Below are 21,662 nucleotides of genomic sequence, written 5' to 3'. Positions count from 1 at the left end.
AGCGCAGGGGCCGCTGGGACGCGCGGGGCGGCCGGGCGGGGCCGCAGGCGGGGCAGGGCCGGGGCCGCAGGCGGGGCCCGGCCTTTCCATGTGCCGTTCCGTGCAAGCCTCGCAGCTAAAACTCAGTCACTGCTCGCAGTGGTTGAGGCAGTTAAATGGCTCCGCTCGCGGATGAAAACCCGCAGAGAAGGGGCTGGAGGCCGCTGCAAGGGCTTCCCCCGTGTCCCTCAGCAGTCTCCTCTACGGCATCTACGAGACTGCCCTCCCTCTCCTTTAAACAGGATGAAATCAGCACACAGGGAAAAGGGAAAGAGCAACTCACAAGTCACATTAAAGTCAATAAATTACTCTATTAAGCAGGCCTTCGCCTTTTTTCTAGGGGACAATATATAAAACAAGGCAGCTGGGTGCAGGCAGAGGGTGAAGACACAGTACAGCCCACCATGCGTTATTTGCACCCCTTCAGCATTCTGCAGAAGCAAAGCATAAAGGCAAAGGAGAATCCAGTGAGCACATATGAATCACATATATGCTAAATATGATCACTCACTTGCCTCTATTAGTAGAGATACAGGAATGTGCATTATAAGTCACACTTTATCAAAAAGCAGTGATAGGACTGTCTCTTAAAAAGTCTTTGCAGCAGACTTGATGTTCTTTCCTGCACCCTTGTGACTGAACAAGCTACACTACACCAAATCACCACACAAGTACCATTTTCCTACTGGCCCATATAATGAGTTTTAATTGCTTAAAAATTCTGCTTACAGGTACCAGCACAAAAACAGCTTATTGCCAAAAGTGCAGAAAACAAGGCCCACTTTCAGAAGTGGAAGCACACCGAATTTAAACACAAACTCCAGCTAGTGATATGAGGAATCTGAGTCTCTCAGACCGCTGCAGCTCCTTCTGAGGACAGCTCTTCATTAAACCATCGCTGTAAGGACCTGAATAAAACCGTATGAAGTCCCAACTGAACATATTCGTGGCGGACCTGGCAGTGCTAGGTTAACGGTCAGACTTCATGATCTTAAGGTCCTTTCCAACAAAAACGATTCTATGACTCTATGATATTCAAGTTACATTTAAGTACTGGAGAGCTCAGCCATGGAGTCACATACCCCTTAAATCCCTCAAGGGCAGCATTTGTGTATCTCACCAGTCTGCATGCAGTTACAGAGAACAGAGATGAAGAGCACATACCTTCTGCACAAACTTCATGCAGTCTCTCTCAGACTGGAGTGGGTGAAATCCAGTAAGACACTGCAAATAGTGGCTTTGGAACAAACAAATTTTATTGCAAGAAAAGGAACAAACACAGATCATAATTTGAAACTTGGGTCCCCAAGAACCTCTCTTCTCTATGGAGATTTTAGGTCAATCCTTTAGAGTCATTCAATCAAATGTGATCCGAAAACTGCGCTCTTGCTCTTTGCGGCGGCTCTCACAAACCTTTGTCACCTCTTCCACCTTCCTCTGCAACACAGCTGTGGGAGAAACAAGTGATTAATCTTACAATCACCCTAAAACACAACCCTGCGCAGTTTAGCCTGTAGAAGGAGAAAGACAGACATTTCAATTTTGACAGTCACTCAGATTTGTCAGTGCACAAAGAAGTTGGGTTCTCCTCCACAAAGCCCTGCTAACCCTCCAAGGCAAAGAAGATTGTCTAAAAAGTATCCTGAGGCATTCAGGGACCAGCAGGCCAAATCACAGCAGTCCTGGGATATGCTGTTGACAGTTTACCATGCCAGTCTGTTGCAGTTTCAGGGCACTGCAGCAGAGAGCAGCGCAAACCCTCCCTGAACAGGAACTGTAAGCTGGTCTGCAGCTTGAGAAAAAGCTATTGCTCTATAAAGCAGTTTCATCTACCCACCTCCTGCTAAACTCGCTTTGAATTATGCAAATTACAAGTGAACCACATAATCTGTTAGAAGCATATACATATTTTCTTGCAGGATATCACACAGCCATGACAAGCTTTTAACTGTAAATACAGAAAAGACAGTGCAATCCAACAGCAGAGCTGCAGAGGACGTGCAGCCACAACACAGATCATCTGTTATTTACAGATCACTTATTTGGAAATACGGAAGCCACTCATTGATCACCAACTTTAAATGCAGCAGGCATCACAATATACAAAAACCTCGGCACAAGCTAAAGCAATTGCTGATTTCATTCTATGAAAGCTTATCAGAAGCTATTCGACAGGGCTACGGCATTATGTCAGCCTGTGGCTTGGAGATAGATATTCCAGGTTAGGTTTTATTTCGTACAGCATGCCTAACCTAGAATCTTCCAGTAACACCTGAAGCAACATATTTCAGTGTGTCACTTTTCAAAAAATCACCACGCAAAAATGATTAGGGCACAAAATGGCAGTCTGCTTCACTGTCTCACAGATCTCTCTCGGATTTCAGCTGTAACTACGAAAGAGAACACTTTCTGGTTCTCTCAGGAGGAGGCAGAAGGTCAGAACAAGGCTTTGGCCAAACACTCCCTTCACTTGTGGAAGCAGCACCACCCCGCATCCATTTCAGCAAGTTCATTTAATTGTGGCAGCGTAGGTTAACATTAATTTGAATCAAATGCCACAGTTGCACATAATTGTTTAACAAGTCAGACAAGATAATAGCCACTATGTAGGAGTATGCCTAGAAAACATCAGTGGCTGGTGTGAAACAGTCCTGGAGGAGTTTCATAGGAAGCAAATTGGTAACATTACCTACAGCACACATATCCTAGTTCTGGTCGGGGTGGATTTAATATTTTTTTCATACAAAAAGATGTTCAGGCCTTCCCAGGCCTACTCAATTTACTAATGGCAAGGGCCACGTGAAGGCTTACTTCAAAATTGCATTGTTTTTCCACTGTACCACCAAAGTGCACACAGAAACAGGAATTCTTCTCCTTGCTAAGAACCTCACAGAAACAGAGATATACGTTAATCTTTTTCAAAACCAGCAATTTCTTACGCCTATTGCTTCTTTCTTGTTTGAAGGTGAACAGAAGATGAACTAGTTCTTTACGTGTACATTTTCCAGCAAAGAGAATGAACCATTATTAACTGATAAGACAATTTCTTCAGTACTGAATGACAGAGGAAAAAATGGCTCTCCTTTCTAGGAAAACTTAAGGAAACTGCTATTTTCACACACATTCTCTAAAGTCAGAATTCTGATGCCATAGGAGCTGCACCAGATTTGCTGATAAAGGCATGTCTGCAATGCAGAAGTTAGCATATATGGTCTGGGAGAAAAAGCCAAATTAAATCCCGACCTAAGCCAGTACTACTGTTTAAACATGAATAGTAGCATGGGCGTGCTTTCACCCAAGAAGTACACCAGGTATGAGCACTTTCACAGCAAAGCAGACAGACAGTGCAATGTGGTGCTGGTGAGAGGAGCACTGCTTTATTCTGCCATGCCCCCGTGTGGCTGCTCACATCAGTTAAAATCAAAACTGTGTAGAATTCCTGAATCCCTCACCAGGAGCTACGCCCTGTGAGAACAGCTCCTTTTTTCTGTTTGTTTTTAGCATGACACCAGGCTACACTAGCTAAGGGTGAATCCAAGGCAAGAAACAATAGTAACTCCACTATCTAGTTTTCACTATTGAGTGCATCATCTGCTCTGCACTACATCTCCAGTTATTGCTACTGCAAAATTTCTACAGTTACGGTGCCCGCAGATAAATACATGCTGCTCAGTCCTACCTGGATTTAGCTTCCCATAGCAGGGAGGATGGTAACATTAAACACACACACACCCCCCCTCACCAATTTTCCCATTCCAAAGGGAAACCCCGCAACATTTTAGAAGCTGAAATATTTAACCTTAGTTTGACAGAACAAAGTATAAGGTTTTCAAGTCCTCTGCTTTGCACTGTTGTGTTTCAAGCAGTGCTTTTTTATACATTAGCAGTTGCCAGGAATTTCTTGTCAGCAGAGGCCTTTAACACACATCAGGAGAATTCAAGCATAGAAGGGACAGTGTCACTGAAGGTGAGAAGATGATGATTCCTCAGGGATCTTCAGGAATCCATTTATGTTCAAGAAACACTTGCACACATGCTACAGGCTTTCTATTCACATTCCCAAAAAGCTGCAAGACACCACTCACCTGAGTTCTGGTCAATCCACTGCAGTGAATCCATGTGGGCATTCAAAATTTTACAGATCTGCTGAAGCTGAGTAGAAAGAGAAGGTGCAAGTCATTTGTTACAGTACATAAAAACTAAGAGCAGTAAAAGACAGCCTCCCTGTCCCTGCCTTTGGAACATGCTGCAATCAAATTTCTCATAGGTACAGCTCCACTAACTTAGCAGCCACTTTCCCAGGGAAGTCTGTGCAGCAACCGTGTTGCTTTGCTTCTCTTCATCATCAAGACAACAGACTGGTTTAGAGTATATGCCCATGGCTTAGGCTTATTCCAATTCAGATGTGGGAACCATCACAACATTAATCATCTTGGGCTTCAGGTGGTGAAAGTAAAAAGGAATGGGAAACAACTCAGTCTGCAATACTGAAAGGAAATTTTTACTGAAAAATGACTCTGAAACAAGCTGTAATCTAGGCAGAATTAAACAAGCAAATAACCAGAGTTCATACCAGTGAGATACTTTGAAAACTATTAAGAGAACTGCAGAGTAAGTACATGAGTCAGGCTGGCTTGTGCTGTGTTATAACGAAAATTTTACCAGAAGAGAACAAACTCAAGGACAAAACAAAATGCCCTTCCAAGGCTGAAACTGCAAGCAGCAGAGTATCCATGAGTGCTTGGCAGTGCTGGGTTAATGGCTGGACTTGATGACCTTAAAGGTCTTTTCCAGCCAAAACAATTCTATGACTTTATGATTCCATGAATGGATAAACAAAGAGTTAGGACTGTTTAAATATCCTTGGTCTATTCACCAACATACAAAAAAAATAAAGCTTGGATTTACCGGGTCACTCGTGTCTGCTGGGCCTCTTGATGTGTTCAAGTGCTCAGTGATGTCCTTCAGATCTTGTGCCATACGCTTCAACTGAGCATCTATGTTTTCAGCCAGTTTATAGCTACAAAATGCATGGGAACCAAGGTCAGAACATTTAAAGTGAACTTCAGAAGATCTGCTACCAGACAGACCAATTTTGGGCAATCAGAATTGGCTTCCACACGTTTCAACCAAGGCTGGCAGATATGTGGGAACAGCACCATGAGAGACATTCTATTACACAGATGAAGCAACTCCTAACCTCTTTCTCTTTTGATAGATACATGGAGACAGACAAGCAATATTGTGGTGGGCTTTCTTGAAGTTTTGGTCAGAACTGAAGGAACCAGCTAGTCCAGATTCTTCAAGATTCATCTCTCTTGAACCAAACACTTCTTTTAATTACTGTGCTACAGTTCAACACTTAAGGCTTACAAGGATGCTTCAGCCACACATAGTGACTTCTGCTCTCATCACTTATATCACTAAATAAGCACTAATTTTCAGAGATTATGCCAAAATTAGTAACCTATTTCTAATTCCTAAAATCTAAGTTGCCGTGCATAAAGCAGGATTACATATTTGGCAAAGACATTGATAGATCAGTATTGTCATGCATCCCAACTCTACTTCTTGCTCATTCATCACCACCACATTAGTCTGCTCATTCCATGTTCCAAGCAGATTGTTGTCTTACGTCCTCTCCCGTTCTTCATCTGCATGCTGCAAGTAGATAGTCCCACTCTGTTCCTTCACAGACTCCTCCAGAGGGGTCAGCAAGTCTTCAAGCTCTTTCTGCTGTGACAGAATGAAGTCTAGCTCCTGATCCAGTCTGAAAAGAGAAAATGTTATCTACTCAACTTACAGGTTATATACATTCTAGATCTGCCATACCACAATGCAAGAAGATTTTGTTTCTTTTTTGCGTCATTTCAGGTGTTCATAGTCTCGTACCTCTTCTGATCAAGCTTCACTTTCTCTACTTCTCTGTGTAATGAAGTAATCTGGAAACAGAAGACAATTATATTATGAAAACTCAAAAGTCACTCATAAAAGAAGAGTGGTGGAACTGAGAAAGCCAGCACCATACAAATGTCTACTAGAAACAAGAAACAAACATTTAAAGACCAAAAATTGAATAATGGAGGTTTGGCTTTGAAAGCTCCACTTACAGTGTGAACTCACAGAACAGATTTCCAAGCTTAAATGGGTACAGACCAGAACAGACATACACCGAGTCTTTCAAAAGCACCCAGATATCATTCACATCTATTTTTTTACAAGTAGAAAGTCCCACTAGATGGCTTGGTGCATCTGTAACAGTTAAGGCCTTTAAGGACCTAAGCAGACAAAATCAGGTTACACTCACTGTCACCTTACCTTCTCTCCATTCTCTATCAGCGTCTGATCCCAGGCATTAACTTGCGTAGCTTGATGGAGGAAGTGTTTCTCTTGGTCTTCCAGTTCCAGACTCCACTTGTTTATCAAACTCTCCAGCTGGGCATAAGTCATCACTGGAGGCGTGCTGAGAGGAAATGCGAGACAGTACAGAACACAAGATCAAAACACAAAATACCAACATGACAACAACTCATTGACCCTTCCTCCACCAGACACCAGCATTAATACTGCCTCTTGCCCCGATCGGGAAATAGTCCATTATAACAAAATACTCACCTGGTTGTTGTTGTGGTTATGGCAGCTGTAGAAGTCCCAGCTCCAATGGTACCAGTCGTAGTTAATGGCTTGAGATTCAAAGCAAAGCCAGCAGCAGAAGTAGTGCCTGAAAGAAGAGATTCTAGTCAAGCAACAGAAGAGTACACACCTGCTATCTAACTAATCCAGAACAGGTCCAATATATACTTCCAAGCGCAGTGCTGTACCAGCTCAAATGGGTCCCTTTAACAAAAAGCAAATCCCATGTCTGTCGAGAAGGGAACGAAGCACATCTTGACACAAAAGTAGTGGACCATAAATGCCTGACTAGTAGTTCTAGTAAAATGAGGAACTGTCAACCTGCACTTAAGCTGGGTATTATTCAAAGAAACACAGCATTAGCCCACACCCCTCTCAATCTCCTCATCTATTAATATTAGACCTAGCAACTACCAGCACACCCAGTTCCTCTCCTGCACCTTTGCAGAAGATGAGATTTCTGCGTTTTCACAAGGCTAAGAGCATCTGTCAGATAGTACTGTCAGCCAGTCACACGGCACTTCTAGGCATTGAGCATTTGGGGAGATGGAAAAGGAGGATCGGAAAAAGAAATATTGTGTTGTTTTCAGTTACTGGAGGACATTAGAAATTAGAACTGCTGTGCTGCTACACCAGTGTGGCCCATTACACTACTACAGAGCACTGAAGTCTGGCTTCTTTCTCTTTTTCAGCATCTAGTTCTTACTAGTGGCAGTGCTTGTTGCGGCAGCTGTTGTTCCAGGAACTTTTAATCCAAACCCAAGCGTTCCAAGGCTGGCTGTCCCAGTGGAAGGGGCACCAACTGTGAACAGAAGACAACATCAAGAGTTGGCATAACCCATTAATTACTGTGCCCCTTTGAAAAGCTCTACACTGCCTGCTCACCCATCTCCATCCCAACTTTATTTGTATTAACCAGGATCACTCTTTTGGTGAAGGATCCTCCAAGCACGACATGAAAAAAGGCAGGCTGAAGCTATAAAAGAGCCAGAATGCTCTGCAATTCTCCCAGGAAACTTCATCAACCCAGGTGCCAAGCTACTGTCACTTGTCTTTACCTATTTTCAATTATCTAACATTGAACTGCTGTCAAATGCTAAAATAAGCAAAGGGCACTGGACACTGGCAGGCAGGAAATGCAATCACTGCATGAGTCTACTTGATAAGTAATACAATTGCACATACCGCAGGGAACACCCTGGTCACATCTCAGATGCCTGGAAACAACCCACCTAGTATCATCTTAGAACAAGGTTTCAGACATCCTGATAAAACAGAGAAGGCCCACTGGCTTAAAAGCATTCTTAAACACTAAGATTAAGGTCAGCTTTGGAACTAGAGTAGCAATGTAAGCATTGTAGAGCTACTAAAAATACAAGCTGTTAGGCTGGCATATATGGCATATCAAGGCACTGGGGTCTGAAAGACAGCAGCTAAAACATCGCTAGAAAGCTCACTCGTGGCGATACTTCCCAGACAGAGAAACAAAAAATTCACGTACAGCTAAAACTGCCCCATGCTGCTTGCCTGCTCTGAATCTAGCGAGCTTTGGTTTGAACAAAACCCGCCATGCCTCACCATTGAGGACAGTTTGCCAGAAATCACAAAAAGGGAAAGCAGCCAACAGCAAGAAGAGCTGCCTTTTGAATTCTCCCACATTACCCCAGCACGTGCAGCTCCACTACTGACAGTAGCACCAACCACGCTGCTCATTTATTCCCCCAACAGATACAATCTGTATATTGAGTCTTACGTGAGAGGCCTGTGGTGGCAGACGATGTCGGGGCTGAAGAACTCGCTATAGATGCAAACAGTGTAGGCCCCGTTGAACCAAGAACGGAGGTTGTGGTGGTAGCGGCAGTTGTAGCAGCTGTGGATGTTACTACAAACAGAAAAAGCATCCATCTTGTACAACCAGACCACATCAAGGTCTCACCCATTCCAGAAGAATCATGCTGAGAATGCAATATAAATCTGCCTATCTACACCAGGTTTTTATAGATGTAAGAATTTTAAACTATTTTTCCTCTTTATTCTACCTCAACTCCCTCTTTTCCAATGTACCCTTTAAACCTGTGGCTCCCTTCCACTACGCTCCAGCAATAAGTACACAATGGAATTTGGAATGTGGGACACAAGAAAAAATACAGGATACTAAGGTCAATGGCTGTATGAACTGTCACAGATTACTGATGTCATCGCAAATCACAGTAGCAAACACTTCTAAGCCCATTTCCAGACTCCAGTTTAAAAAATCGTTCCCAGAAGATAGTAGAGTAACTAAAGTTTTGAGTAATTGTTTCCAGAAATCAATTCCTACCTCCAAGTTTGGTTCCAAAGGACAGAGCAGGTGCCTGGGTGGTACTAGTGGTCAGCGTTGCTGTGGGGGCACTAGTAGCTGCTGTTGAAGGCAATGACCCAAAGTTTAGAACTGGAACAAGTAGCATAAGTAAAAGACAAACCTCTCACTACAGAGACACTGTCGTTTCCACTGATCATAGTGAGAGTCAAGTTAGAAACAATAAGAGTATAAGAGAAACGTTAATACTCAATGTAGCAAATACTGTGTATTATCCAGGAAATGAACCAGGGCTAACAAGCTCATTGCCTATAAAGGCTTCCAAGAAGGATTCTAATACAGATGAACATCACCCTCACCCCAGAGCTGATGACCTTCCCTCTGAGGCCCACACTGCCACCAACAAGTAGATCAAAAGCTGCTAACTGAACTTTTGCTGGACTCTGCACGAGTGGGCACGTTCCTGCTGCTGGGAAGGTATACAGTGGTTTATCACAAAAACCAGCCAGACCAAGGTGCTGTCTTGAGAAACTTCCCCAAATACAGGCTTTGCTTGGCCAGACTGGCCTAGACAAGAGACAAACTCATGAGCTTATTCAAACTCTGCCTATTACTGTAATGTGAAGAAACAAAAGCACTCAGGCACAACTGCTGGCATCCTAACGGATCGGGTTGTCTGTCTGTGTTACCTGCTGGCCCCAAGAAAACAAATGATCAATACAAGTTCAATAACACATGAGGTTGGAGACATCTACTTCCCATGAAAACAGTGTGCCAAAGGCTACAGAGCAATTGTTACTCATCACTGAAACCCTGAATAAGCATACTGGAAAAACCGCTGATTCCAGCCACTCACTTCATTTCACACCAGCAGTAGCAGGAGGCAGCAGAACCTCCACACCATCCCCAGCTGCCCTCCCTGCTGACAGGCTTCCTGACTACAGGTGCCATATCAAGGCCAGGCACTCACCTGCAGACTGCCCCCCAAGGCTGAAGGGGGCTGTTGATTGTGTTGCAGCTCCTGCGCTGGCAACAGTGGTGGCAGCAGCTGCAGGTGCTGTTGCAAAGGTCAACCCTGCTGGCGCTGCTTGCGGAGCTGCAGTGCCGATGTTGAAGCTGGTTGTTCCGGCCTGAGTTGTGGTACCACTGGAAAAAGTAAAGCCTCCAGTTGTCCCAGACTGAGTGGTGGTGGTGGTGGTGCCAGCAGATCCAAATGCAAAGCCAGAAGGGGCTGCTGCTTGACTTGAGGGCACGCTGGTTGGTGTGGAGCTACCAAAGCCAAAGCCCCCTGTGATTCCAGTAGCTGGAGTTGCAGTGCTGCCTCCAAAGTTTAACTTTGGTGCATTTGCCCTAGAGAAGAAAAGAAAAGAAGCCCATCTGAGACACACATCCAGTCAAGTACCAAGTCAGCTTTCTTACAGACCATTTACTGACAGCAGAAACCACCTTTCAAAAAGAACTGCACTTGACCAGGTTAACGTTTCAATCTTGACAAATACTGTACTGCACCTCCTGTCACCTGCAATCCTCTGTTAAGTCTCTTTATACTTTGACTCTCCCTTAATGACCTCCACCCACCCAGACACCAGAAGACATTTATAGCAGTGTACACGAAGTTGCTTCTTCGCTCTGCTCCTAAGCACCCTCTTCACCTCCTCTACATAACACTATTTTTGTCAACTAACTTCTACTGCTGGTCCCCACTCAAGCCCTCTTCCCACTGCTCCCATCTGGCAAGCTACGACAACAGCAGTTCTGAAGAATCACCTCACAGATTACAGCCTTGCCTAAGGACAAAACGGTCCCACTCGGCTGGAGAAACATTCCGAGCGGTCCAGATTCTGATCAGAAATGACAAGATGTTTTATGCTTGGACACGAAGTCTTACCATTTCTTCACGCAAGCGTCAATACACCAATTACAGACTGAAGCATGGAACAGCTTCTTCTCAAAACCCATCTAAGAAAGGCAGCACCGACAAATAGCAGCTCTCACTGGACGCTTTCCCGAACGAGCCACAGAGCAGCGGGAATTCCGAGGCACCAGAGCAACAGGGCTGCTGCCTCGAGAGTCCCTTGCGAAGCGCTTCCCAAGCAGCGAGCAGGACACCACCCGCTCGCACCCCCCCCCGGCCAGGGCCGCTCAGCAAAGCCCACACCCCCACCCCCGGACCCGCCCGCCCCCGGCCTCTCACCCCAGCGAGAACGCGGTTGCCGACGGAGTCGCGGTGGCCGTGGCCGGCGTCCCGAAGCTGAAGCTGGCCGGCTGCGCGGCAGTGCCCGGCGTGCTGAAGGATAAGAGCCCGGCGGGCTGGCTGCTGGCGGGCGTCTGGGCCGCGCTCCCGAAGCTGAAGCCCCCCGCGGCGGCCGGCGTGGAGAAGGAGAAGCCGGTCGTGGCCGTGGTGGCGGCCGCCTTCGCCGTGCCGAACGCGAAGCCGCCGCCCGCCGCGCCCGACCCAAAGTTGAACTGGCTCATGGCGGCTGCGGGAAGAGCGATCGCCGCCGTCAGCAGCGCCGGGCCCAGGGGGACAGCGGCGGCGGCGGCGGCCCTGCTCCCACAGCCACCCCCGGCTGCCCCGAGCCCCGACAAGCACCGGGCGCCGCCCGCGCGCACGGATGACGCACTTCACCGCCACTCTGCACCCGCCCCGCTCCCCCGCCCCCCAACCACTGGCCGGGGCTTCCCGCCCTCAGCAGCGATTGGCCGCTGCCGCCGCCGCTCCTGGGCGGCGCGGTCGGATTGGCTCGCGGGGCCACCAGCGGCGCCGAGGGGCAGCGGCGCTTGTTGCTGCGGTGACGGGGCCGCGGCCGGGGCCGGAGGGCGGCTGGAGGCCGGAGACCGGAGACCGTGCGGGGGCCCCGGGGCGTTTGGGCGGGCCGGAGCGGCCGCCCGCTCGCTGCCGCTGGAGACCCGAGCCGCGCTCGGTGCGTCTGTAGGACGGTGGGCTGTCCCGGGGCCCGTCCCGCCGGGTCGGGAGCCGCTGTGCAGCTTGAAAGCGGGGCCGTGCTGCGGGCGGATTTCCCTGACACGGTGTTCCCGTTCCCTCCGCCTGGGCCTGGAGCTGGGGCCGTCCCAAGCCTGCCTGGAGCAAGGCGGGTGGGCAGAGAACCTGTGTGAAGAGCTCTGCCTGGCCCCTCAGTTAGTCTCTTCTCCCAGGTAACAAGTGATAGGACGAGAGGAAACAGCCTCAAGTTGCACCAGGGCAGGTTTAGATTGGAGATCGGGAAAAATTCCTTCACCGAAAGGGTTGTCAAGCAGTGGAACAGGCTGGCCAGGGCAGTGGTGGAGTCACCATCCCTGGAGGTATTTAAAAGATGAGTAGATGTGGTGCTTAGGGACATGGTTTAGTGGTGGACTTGGTAGTGCTACATTAACAGTTGGACTTGATGATCTTAAAGGTAATTTCCAACCAAAACAATGCTATGGTTCTCTTCTATAAGGCACCCTGCTGCCCTCGCCCTGGCTGCAGTAGCTGCAAATCCATGTTGACGTGGGGTCTTCCAGAGCTAATAGTCACTGTAAGACTTGAGCTGTGATTGCAACTAATGCCTGTGGAGCAAAAGAGTCCATCATCTGAGCACAGAGAGGGACAGTTGATTATGTTCCATGATATGTGTTTTGACATCACTACACTTTATCCTTCCAGAACACACAGCAGGAAAATTGTGCTTTGTGGACAATACAGAACACATTTTGTTCTTTCTTCATCTGTCACTTGTGTTTTCTGCATAGGTGAGCAGTGGTTATTGACATGGATAGTGTTTCCTCAGGCTCTTCTCTGCAGTTGCTTGCCAAACTGCTTCGTGATACTCAAGATAATGATGATAAGGAGGAGGATGAACATGTGGTGAGTCTTTAACGAGAAATGCTGCTTCTTTCATGTGTTGTACCACAGCCTAACCTTGTTAACTGAGGAGAAGCAAATCTCTCTTTGTGAGTAAAAAGTGAGTGAATAAAAAGAGAATGAAAACCTTAGAAGGTTCTGGACTGACTGCAACAGCTAGGAGATACTTTTAGGATAACAAGCTCTTGAGGGAGAGAGTAAGGAAGATGCCCCAGGAAAACAAGGAGAGATTGTGGCCACAAAATGGGAAGTAGATTTAATTTTTCAGCCTCAGGGAAATGAGAACATGTCGTTGAAAGAGCTTTAGATACTTTAGACTTGCCCCTACTTTTCCCTGAAGTCTGCCAGAGATGAAGGCAATTTTTGCTAAATACTTCATATGAAGGGAAAAAAGTTGCTGCTCAACTTCTGAGTAAAGACTAAAATATCCAGAGGTGACTGAGTGTAGTAACTTTGTGTCTCAGGCATTGAAGAACTGTACAGATAATTGATCATTGAAGTATAATAGATTTGTTGGTGATTGTAGAATAGGGAAGGGTGAGTAATCATTCTAAGGTGAATGATCTGAATGATTAATGAGATTGATTAATGAGAATGATTAATGATTATCTTTCCATTCCTCTTTATCAACTCATCTCAGGACTAGATGAAAATCACAGCTTTTGGAAAACATATGTTGTTCCTGCAATATGCGACTGCTGCTTTTATCTAGGGAGAAATATCCCAGGAGGGCCACAGGTGCCAACAATCGCAGTGTAGGAGGCCTCTGAAGGCTCAGAACTTTGCCAAGTCTCTTAGGATTTTGAACAAGTCATGTTATGACATGGATAACAAAAATGGCAAATGCCTCAGTGTTCCTCCAAATCACTCCTCCACAAAGAGCCAGCTGGCTGACCCAGCAGTTGTGCACTAGTAGTGCCAAGGGAGTAATATTTGGGATAAAAGGGTGCATATCCCTTGAAATTTCCTTTCAGTAGGTGGTAGATGTGGTCCTTCACACTCTAACTACCCTTCAGCTGTTTAATGCCTGCCTTTTAAAACTGACATTATTGCTGTACATCTTTGCAGTAAACATCCTGATTTTAAAGGGATTTGTTTACATCTTATTAATAAAATGAATGACACTTCAGAGACAGAAATGGAAAATTGCCACAAGAGATGTCAATTAAGTCTGAGTCAATCTGGGTAAATTGAAATCTTTATTTTGATTTGATTTAATGTTCTGTGCATATGAAGCACTGCTATCAAACCAAGGAATCTTCGTCTATAGAGAAATGCCTCACATTGGCCTATTAGCACTAAATTGATTCATAATTAGAGGAAAATGTTGTTGCCTCATATGATCTCTACTGTCAAAAGGAATCTAAATGCTGTGATGGGCTTTTCACATAGCACCCTTGGTTTCCTGCAATATTGTCATGGCAGGCAAAGCATGGAAATTATGCCAAAATGCCATGGAAACTAATACTCAAAAAGCACATCTGTCTGTAATACTGTGCTTCTGGGACTCCTGCTTCAGCCCAGTGGGTCAAGGTCCCTTTCTGCTGGGCGAGAGTGAAGAAGAGACAGTGTTCAGTGGTTCGGTTGTGAAAGTGTGGGATAATGTTTTTTGGATTCTAGCAGGGATTTGTTTGACCTCAGATAACATTTTATATTTATTGACATGATCATTGCTCCTGAGCTGGGCTCTATGAAAATTGATTGAAGTTCCATTTGCCCTTTTTGCAGCCACACTGTTCTGTTAGCACCATGACTCCTGGTAGTATTGGACCAGTAAAGAAAGAGACCACTGGTAAGGAGGAGTGTTTGTATGTTTTAGCACTCAGTCCCATGTTAGCAGACTATACCAGCTGTAGTAAGTTACCACTGACAGGGTTTGCTTCCAGAAGAGAGTGGTCACTGACCTTTGAGATGGAAAGAGCATTACCTTTTTACTATTACACTGTAAAATTATTCTTTTCCTGAAAGCTTAACTGCAAAATAGACAAAGAGAAGCAGAAAGGGGTAACTCCAGAGCACAATAAGCTCAAGTGGCAAAGGTAAACAGAGCACAGCCTAGTCATGGGCTGAGGGGAATCATAACTGAGCAGCAAGAAGCTCCATGTAAGTACTCTCATGGAATTGTTAATGCTCACTCAGAGCAAACAAGGAAGATGGACTTCTAAGTACTCACCTGAAAGGATCTTCGTGGAGTAAATTGCGTGTAACTGAACCTGTGCCTGTGAGGAGGAAGAGCTATGAACTGTTCTGTGAAACACAGTCATACCGTATTCCCCCAAAAAGTTTCACAGCCCTATTTAGGCCACACATGGGAAGAAAAAGCAGCTTTGTTCAGTGCTGCCCTCAACAGGCCGGGACGGTTTTCAGTTTTCTCTTTCCTGCATCTAGTTCTTTGCCTGGAAACCCTGGACAATTCCATGCTTTACCTGACTCCAGGTATTCTGGCATCATATGGAAAGGCAGACTCTCAGACGATGAGAACAAATGTTTTGAGTGTTCCTAAATTTGTGTCAACACCTTGGATTGTACTCAGGAAAGAAAGGGAGACAAGTTTAGTCCTGGCAAAGTTAATGTGGAGTTATTCCTGGAGCTAATGCTGTCACATTATCGGGCAGCTTAGTTATGAGCCATAAGAAAAGCCAACAAGGATGAGGATGAGTGTAGCAGGAAAGGAAATGTGGCAAATATAACAACTGGAGTATGTTTGCCTGGGATTCCAACAAGAACCAGAGAGTCTACTATAAAAACCTCCAAGCTGCAGATTTACCAGCTTCCTAGAAAAAATATCTTTCCAAGTAGGGCAGGCATAAACCATAGTATTCTGCCCACGAACTTTTGTGTGTCTTCAGTACCTTGCTGGGCTGTGCTCAACAATTAATGGAAAGAAGTGGATTTCTATGTGAGGAGGAGGTCCTTTTGTAAATTGCTCACTTAAAAATCTCATGTCAGGGGGCTTGGGGAAGATTGATATTTCATAACTTCTATGCTTCACCCATTTTGAAGTGCTAGATATTTTATGCCTGAAAGGAGGACTTCCTTGACATAGAATTGGGTAAAGGATATTTAAGGGAAAGGAAGAGACAACATCCTCCCTCTGCAAATTCTCATTCATAAGGTAGTGAGGTGAAGGAGACTGTAATCATTAACTGGAATGCTTTTAATACAAAGACTTTTCTAAAGCCTAGAAAAAAATCTAAGTTTTCAGCAAACCCAGACGAACAGAGACATTCCAAAATATGACAGTGTGATTTTTCTCATAACTTCCAGGTACTTTTCAAGTGAAATCTGAAAACAAGAAAGCTATTTGGGATACAGAGGAGGTCCCAGAAGGATCTGAATTTGGTGATACCTGGGACCCTAGAGAACAGCCAGAGTAAGTGAGCTGAGACTCTGAGCATGGCTGCTTACATAGCACTGATGGAAAGAGGAGGTAAACTCCTGCATTTGAGTGAAAGAGCCATCTGAAAGGTTTGTGTCACGGAAGGAGAAAGGAAGGATATCGGTGTTGCATCTAAGGCAACACGTTAGGAGTGATTCTAACCTCTCCCTTGGGGAGCTTCTGATCTCATAACAGAAACGTAGAGTTGGTTTTTCCCATTGTAAGATTATTTGCAGTGTCAGACACTTGTATAAAGTGATATGAGGAGGGGAAGTAGGCCAGCAAAATTATTTACTAGCTTTCAAAAATGCCATTTGTGTGAAATACCTGTCTTTTGCTGCTGCAAGCAAGATGCATTCGTTTTTCATACTCATAAATTCATCAAGTACTCCAACTTATATTTGCATTTCAAAGAATTAAGCTCTTTAGAGACAAATAGTACTACAGGAAGAAAGGCTATATGCAGGCAGTTTTGAACTTAAATCTTGTCATTCAATCTGAGTCTGTCAAGGGACAGCCTAAAACCTGTATCTTAGAAGGGGAAGATTCTTGTCCCTTGCTTATAGAAAAAGAATAACAAAAACATTCTTGAAATAGATACAGTCAGGCATGTTAGTTGTAGTTTGTAGAGGTCGGAAAGCCTTCAGGGACAATCCACAAAGCAGCCTTTGCATTTCTAATCGTTGTGTTCTGATGCTGTATCCTGGAGGGCTAAATGCTGGAGCAGATGGACTGAAGCCCATGAAGCTGCATATTGTACACTAGTTTGTAGTCCAGAATCCTCACAGAATCACAGACTGGTTGGGGTTGGAAGGGACCTCTGGAGATCATCTAGTCCGACCTCCTGCCAAAGCAGGTTCCCCTAGAGCACATTGCACAGGGTCATGTCCAGGTGGGTTTTGAATATCTCCAAAGGAGGAGACTCCACAACCTCCCTGAGCAGCCTGTTTCAGATGTGAAAAAGACTTTCCATACACTCTTTCCAACAGCTTAGAGAAGTGACTCACTCCACTTACTTTGCTCAATTTAGTGGAAGTAGTGTATGTTCTAAATACAATCTTTAGTTTGTATTTCCCCATTCATTAAGTGTCAAGAGCAAGGGAGTACGTGATTCTACATTTTGTAGATGTGGAGGGGGAGAAAATAAATGTTGGCCGAATGCAAAAGAATTAAAATTCGACAAAAGTGTGTTGTGCTGAGGCTGCAAGAATGTGTTGAATGACAGAACAGAACACACATAATTGCCACAGCATCCTTTTCAAATCCATCTCCCAAGAGTTTGTGGTGTTTGACGAACTGATAAGTATCATATTCACTTAGGATGCATTTCCGGGTCCTGCAAAGGCTGTTTAGTGAAGTAGAGGCAGCAAAGTGAGTGCCTTGGAAGGTGGAGTGAATGATCTTCACCTGTCTTCTAGCTAACTCAGTCATGGCTCTGAACAGAAACCCAGTGCAGATGGGCTGAAGACTTGAAGGGAGACTGAAAATGCAGAGAGACAATGTGATGAGGATATTTACAGTCTTCTGAGAAATACGATCTCCTTTAGTCTCCTGCCCCTTCTCCAGTATTAATAGACAACTGCTTCTCTTTCTCAGGTATCAGATTTTATTCAAACAGTCTGTGGGAACAGAGGATGTCTTCTTTGGGATGAGCGGGAAAGACCCCTCCACAGCCTGCTGTGAAGATATGGTGGTGAGCTGAACCTGCATCTCCCATCCCTTCTTTGTGCTCTTTCTCTGCCTTTTTCAATCTTGCTGCCTTCTTGAGGGACAGAATGCAAACACCAAGCTGTATTGCTGCCTTTGGCCTCCTGTAGGATTTTCTTGTAGTTCTTTGTTCTTTCTTCTTAGCATTTGTGGGTGATATTTACACTTGCTAACCTGAAAAACCCGTGTATCTACTCAAGAGAATCTGTGCAAATGCATATGCCACATACAGACTTGAGGGAAACAGAAAGTAGGTCTAAGATGAAGTTTCATCTTGGACACAATTTTGGAGAGGAGAGGGGCTGGGAAGGAGATGGTTTTCATCTGCCTGTGTTTATTACAAGGTACACAAGTTAGCAGAATGCTACAATACTGAGAGTCTTTAAAGCTACAGGTATGAGATCCTGTCCCATTGTTATATGATCAAAGACCTCCCTGCTTTCTGAACTTCAGGACAGGTAGAACTGTTGTGCAGTTTTTCTAGTAGAAGCAAGCTGTCCTTGGAATACACAAAGCCAGGGGGTTTTGCTGGGGGTAGAATACCTGCCAAGTACGTTATCAGCTCAAGATTTTGAAGAAAATAGGATATCAATACACATCACTGAGCTATTGAAAGCAATGATTATCACTGTCATATTTTCACTGATACAAATTACCTACTCAGAATGTTGTTGTTTGACACTAGCATCAAAATATTAATGAGGATGACATCTTTTAGGGCTTGTAGGGCTACATATCTAATCACAGCTTTACCTCTGCCCATCATTTCAGATTAAAATCAACCTGCCAGAGACAAAGTACTCGGACATCACATTAGATATCCAGGACAAGGTTCTTGACCTTCGAACTCCCCAAAAGTAAGTGAAACAGAATTGATAGAAATACAGTTAAGATTTTGTTTGAAAGGAGGTTTAACCAAGCCTTCAACTCAATGTTGTGTGGAAAGCAAAGCTAAAGATGAAGATCAGGTTATTAATTGCACATGAGAAATAGATATAAACAAAACCAACCACAGTCCACCTGTAGGTATATAGTGTGCTAGCTTTGAATCTGTGATACTGTTCTAGCAAAAATAGCTTTAAGACAGATTTTGGGTATGTGAACAGCAAGGCTTCAAGGGCCCTGAATTCTGGCAAAAAACTGCCCATGGTCTCGAAGGACTTCATGGGAGTTTGCTTTCTAAATACTCATTTGTACAAATATGTAACTGAAGATGGTAAAAAATGTGCAGATACATTTTCAGAAGTTGAAAGCCAAATTGTGGACATACCCAGGCATGGATGCAGAGATAGAAATTTTACAGGGTTTCCCTAGAGAGATTTCCTTTGAGTTCTTTTTTTATAGGGCTATTTCAAACCTACAAAGATAATGAACTGACTGATACACTCTCAGACTTCTCAGTCTTCCTCCCTATTTCCCTCAGTGTGGAGTTGCCCTGCCTGAGATTTCTAGATAATTCCCATGTCTGTTTTGCTTTAAGTCATTCTTCACAATAGAGTGCTTTCATAGGAAAGCTTAATCCTCTCTGAGCTGACTTCCTGCATTGAATGGTATGTGGGAAGATCCACATGTGAATAGCTTCCTGCAAATAAATTCAAAGTGCAGGCCACGGATTAAGGCCCAAATAAGTTCTGTCCCTAGTGGACTAACTATAGAAAAGCCACCTTTCTCACAGACAAAACTAGGCTGAGTCGATTACCCCCTGCTTGGATTTAACCCAAAGATGCAACAGGAGTGGAAGGATGTTTGGAAGTGCTAGCTCTGAAACTGGAAAATCAAGAGGAATAATTGTTCAGCTAGTGACTTGCAGAACCTATACGTAGTGAAAGAGGTAGCTTAATGCAATACCACAGATGTAGGAAAACCTCAGCATCCTTTTTCTTTTGCAGTTCTATCTTTTTGGTGACTCAGATCTGCCTTTTCTTAGTATCCAGCTGTCTGTAGTCACAAGCCTCGCAAACAAAAAGTTTGCCATAAATCTAATGGTTGCTTGGGTACAGCCTGAGCCAGTGCTGCTTTCACCAATATAAGCGCAAGTCATCTTGTGCAAATATAAATGCAAGTATGAAAGAACCAAACAAGATTTCAAGTTGTACTTACAGAAATACACTGTATCTCACAGATGTGTAGGAGGGCTCAAAGGAACTGTTTCCAACTCTGTAGTCCTGTGGCTGATTCTAAGCCAAACTGATTTTAAGGACTTCTCCAAATTATAGCAAATGGCTACCTTCAGAGGTGTGGTGCAAAGGTGTTTTGACTGTACCTCTTTCAGCCATGGGTCTTACAAGACAGCTGAAAAGATCTGAAAAAGAATCAGCATGACTTAAACCCCAATTTAAAGTAACCCCCATCTATGCTACCGTGTTGTCTTGTTGGGCTTTATAGAGTTTGTCTGGGCAGATCTCTTGATTCTAAAGTGTCCTTGATTCTGTTTGCACTGTCAATAGAATAGAGGTCCAAGACTGGCCCATCATTCATATTTTTAGTATACACGCCTGGGATAAGAGGGGAGAGAGTCCAGACTCTTCATGAGCAAGTAAGTTTGAACTGTTGTCAATGAGAAGAGTTGGGTTCAGACTCAGACATCCTCGTGAGGCTTGCCAGCTGTTGCAGGAACAGCTGTATGTCTAACAGAGCGAGGGACTGTGGAATAGTACCTGAGTCCAAGATCCAGCCTTTCTTTGTGTATTATGTGCCTGAGCCACAGGTAGGGGATCGCGGAATTAATCTTCAATGTAGGTTAAAATCCCAGCAACTTCATAGGTGTAAGTCCATTCTCATACCTGAACTGTGCTTTGCAGTGTAGACATATCCTTTGTGAAACTGGACCGTCCAGAATCTCTAATCAGGCTGCACCACTTATTTCTTTTTACTAGAGAAGACAAACTCCCAAAGGCACATTCAGGCTTTAGGCATTATTCAGATTTTTACCACCAGGAGAGCGTTATCAATGCAGCTCCTCCTTCCTCTGCATTTAAAATGCAGCACTGTGCAAAAGCAAGAGCCCATAATCCATCGTTGGAAACCGTTGTCATAGCCACAGCCAAAAGAAAGGAATAGTGTCGGAAATATTTCAGGGCCTGTGTAGCTGTGCACCAGGTATTGCAGGAACCCCCAACGTGTCATGAGAACGAGATATACTGAACGAACATTCCTTGGTATACTGATTGGCGAATTGCAAGAGTAACTGGCAATGCCATCACAGTTGCTCACCTGGTCCGATGCATTGAAATTCACTGTGTCCTCTTTTACAGGAAGCTGCTGCTGCACCTCCCCTACCCTGTAGACAGCAAGAATGGTAAAGCTCGTTTTATTTCTGAAGAGGAGACCTTGGAAGTCACCTTGAGAATATCAAGGAAGTTTGATTTCACAAATTTTGTCTGATGGATAGAGAAATAAAGTTTGCAAAAGCAATCTCTTAGTTTGAAGTCTTCTTGAAACCTAACTGGTCATGAAGTAGTAGATTGTTTCCCTTGAACAGTTCAGGGGGAATATCCCTGGAGAAACTGCATGAGTCAGGAGGAACATGGTACCCATAGGTTCTATAAGCTGAGGCTGTCCCGCTCTTGCACTGCTCTGGTTAACATTCTTCTTCCTTCAGTCTGATTCTCGGTGAATCAGAAAAACGGGAGATTACAATTCTGTAAGCCAGAGAAAGTCTTTTTGCGTTATGGCTGATGAGCAGCACGATGAGGCTCTGGCCAATGAGTCTGATGCTTCGTTACTGTTGCAAGACTTGCATGTGGTAATATTCTTGCTTG

The 21,662-nt window shown here is 44.7% G+C and overlaps 2 protein-coding genes across 2 annotated transcripts; one reads left to right on the top strand and one right to left on the bottom strand.

The window, feature by feature from the left end:
* Positions 1-1,277: 1,277 nt before the first annotated feature.
* NUP62CL (nucleoporin 62 C-terminal like) lies at positions 1,278-11,550 on the bottom strand. The gene is made up of 12 exons (XM_068411966.1): positions 11,166-11,550; positions 9,942-10,321; positions 8,993-9,073; positions 8,426-8,554; positions 7,379-7,474; positions 6,655-6,760; positions 6,358-6,502; positions 5,932-5,981; positions 5,675-5,809; positions 4,948-5,059; positions 4,125-4,191; positions 1,278-1,487 (listed from the first exon to the last, which is right to left on the bottom strand). Exons 1-12 carry the CDS (start codon positions 11,444-11,446, stop codon positions 1,396-1,398), a joined length of 1,674 nt encoding a protein of 557 aa, XP_068268067.1. The 5' UTR covers positions 11,447-11,550; the 3' UTR covers positions 1,278-1,395.
* A 226-nt stretch (positions 11,551-11,776) lies between these two features.
* On the top strand, positions 11,777-21,285 carry DNAAF6 (dynein axonemal assembly factor 6). Its single transcript, XM_068412076.1, has 7 exons — positions 11,777-12,127; positions 12,704-12,818; positions 14,544-14,607; positions 16,083-16,188; positions 17,791-17,887; positions 18,673-18,758; positions 21,156-21,285. The coding sequence occupies exons 2-7, from the start codon at positions 12,723-12,725 to the stop codon at positions 21,283-21,285; spliced, it is 579 nt and encodes a 192-aa protein (XP_068268177.1). The 5' UTR covers positions 11,777-12,127; positions 12,704-12,722.
* Positions 21,286-21,662: the final 377 nt, after the last annotated feature.

This window comes from Nyctibius grandis, chromosome 13 (assembly GCF_013368605.1).
Source record: "Nyctibius grandis isolate bNycGra1 chromosome 13, bNycGra1.pri, whole genome shotgun sequence".
Classification (NCBI taxonomy): domain Eukaryota; kingdom Metazoa; phylum Chordata; class Aves; order Nyctibiiformes; family Nyctibiidae; genus Nyctibius; species Nyctibius grandis.
This window is presented reverse-complemented; position numbering and strand designations above follow the sequence as displayed.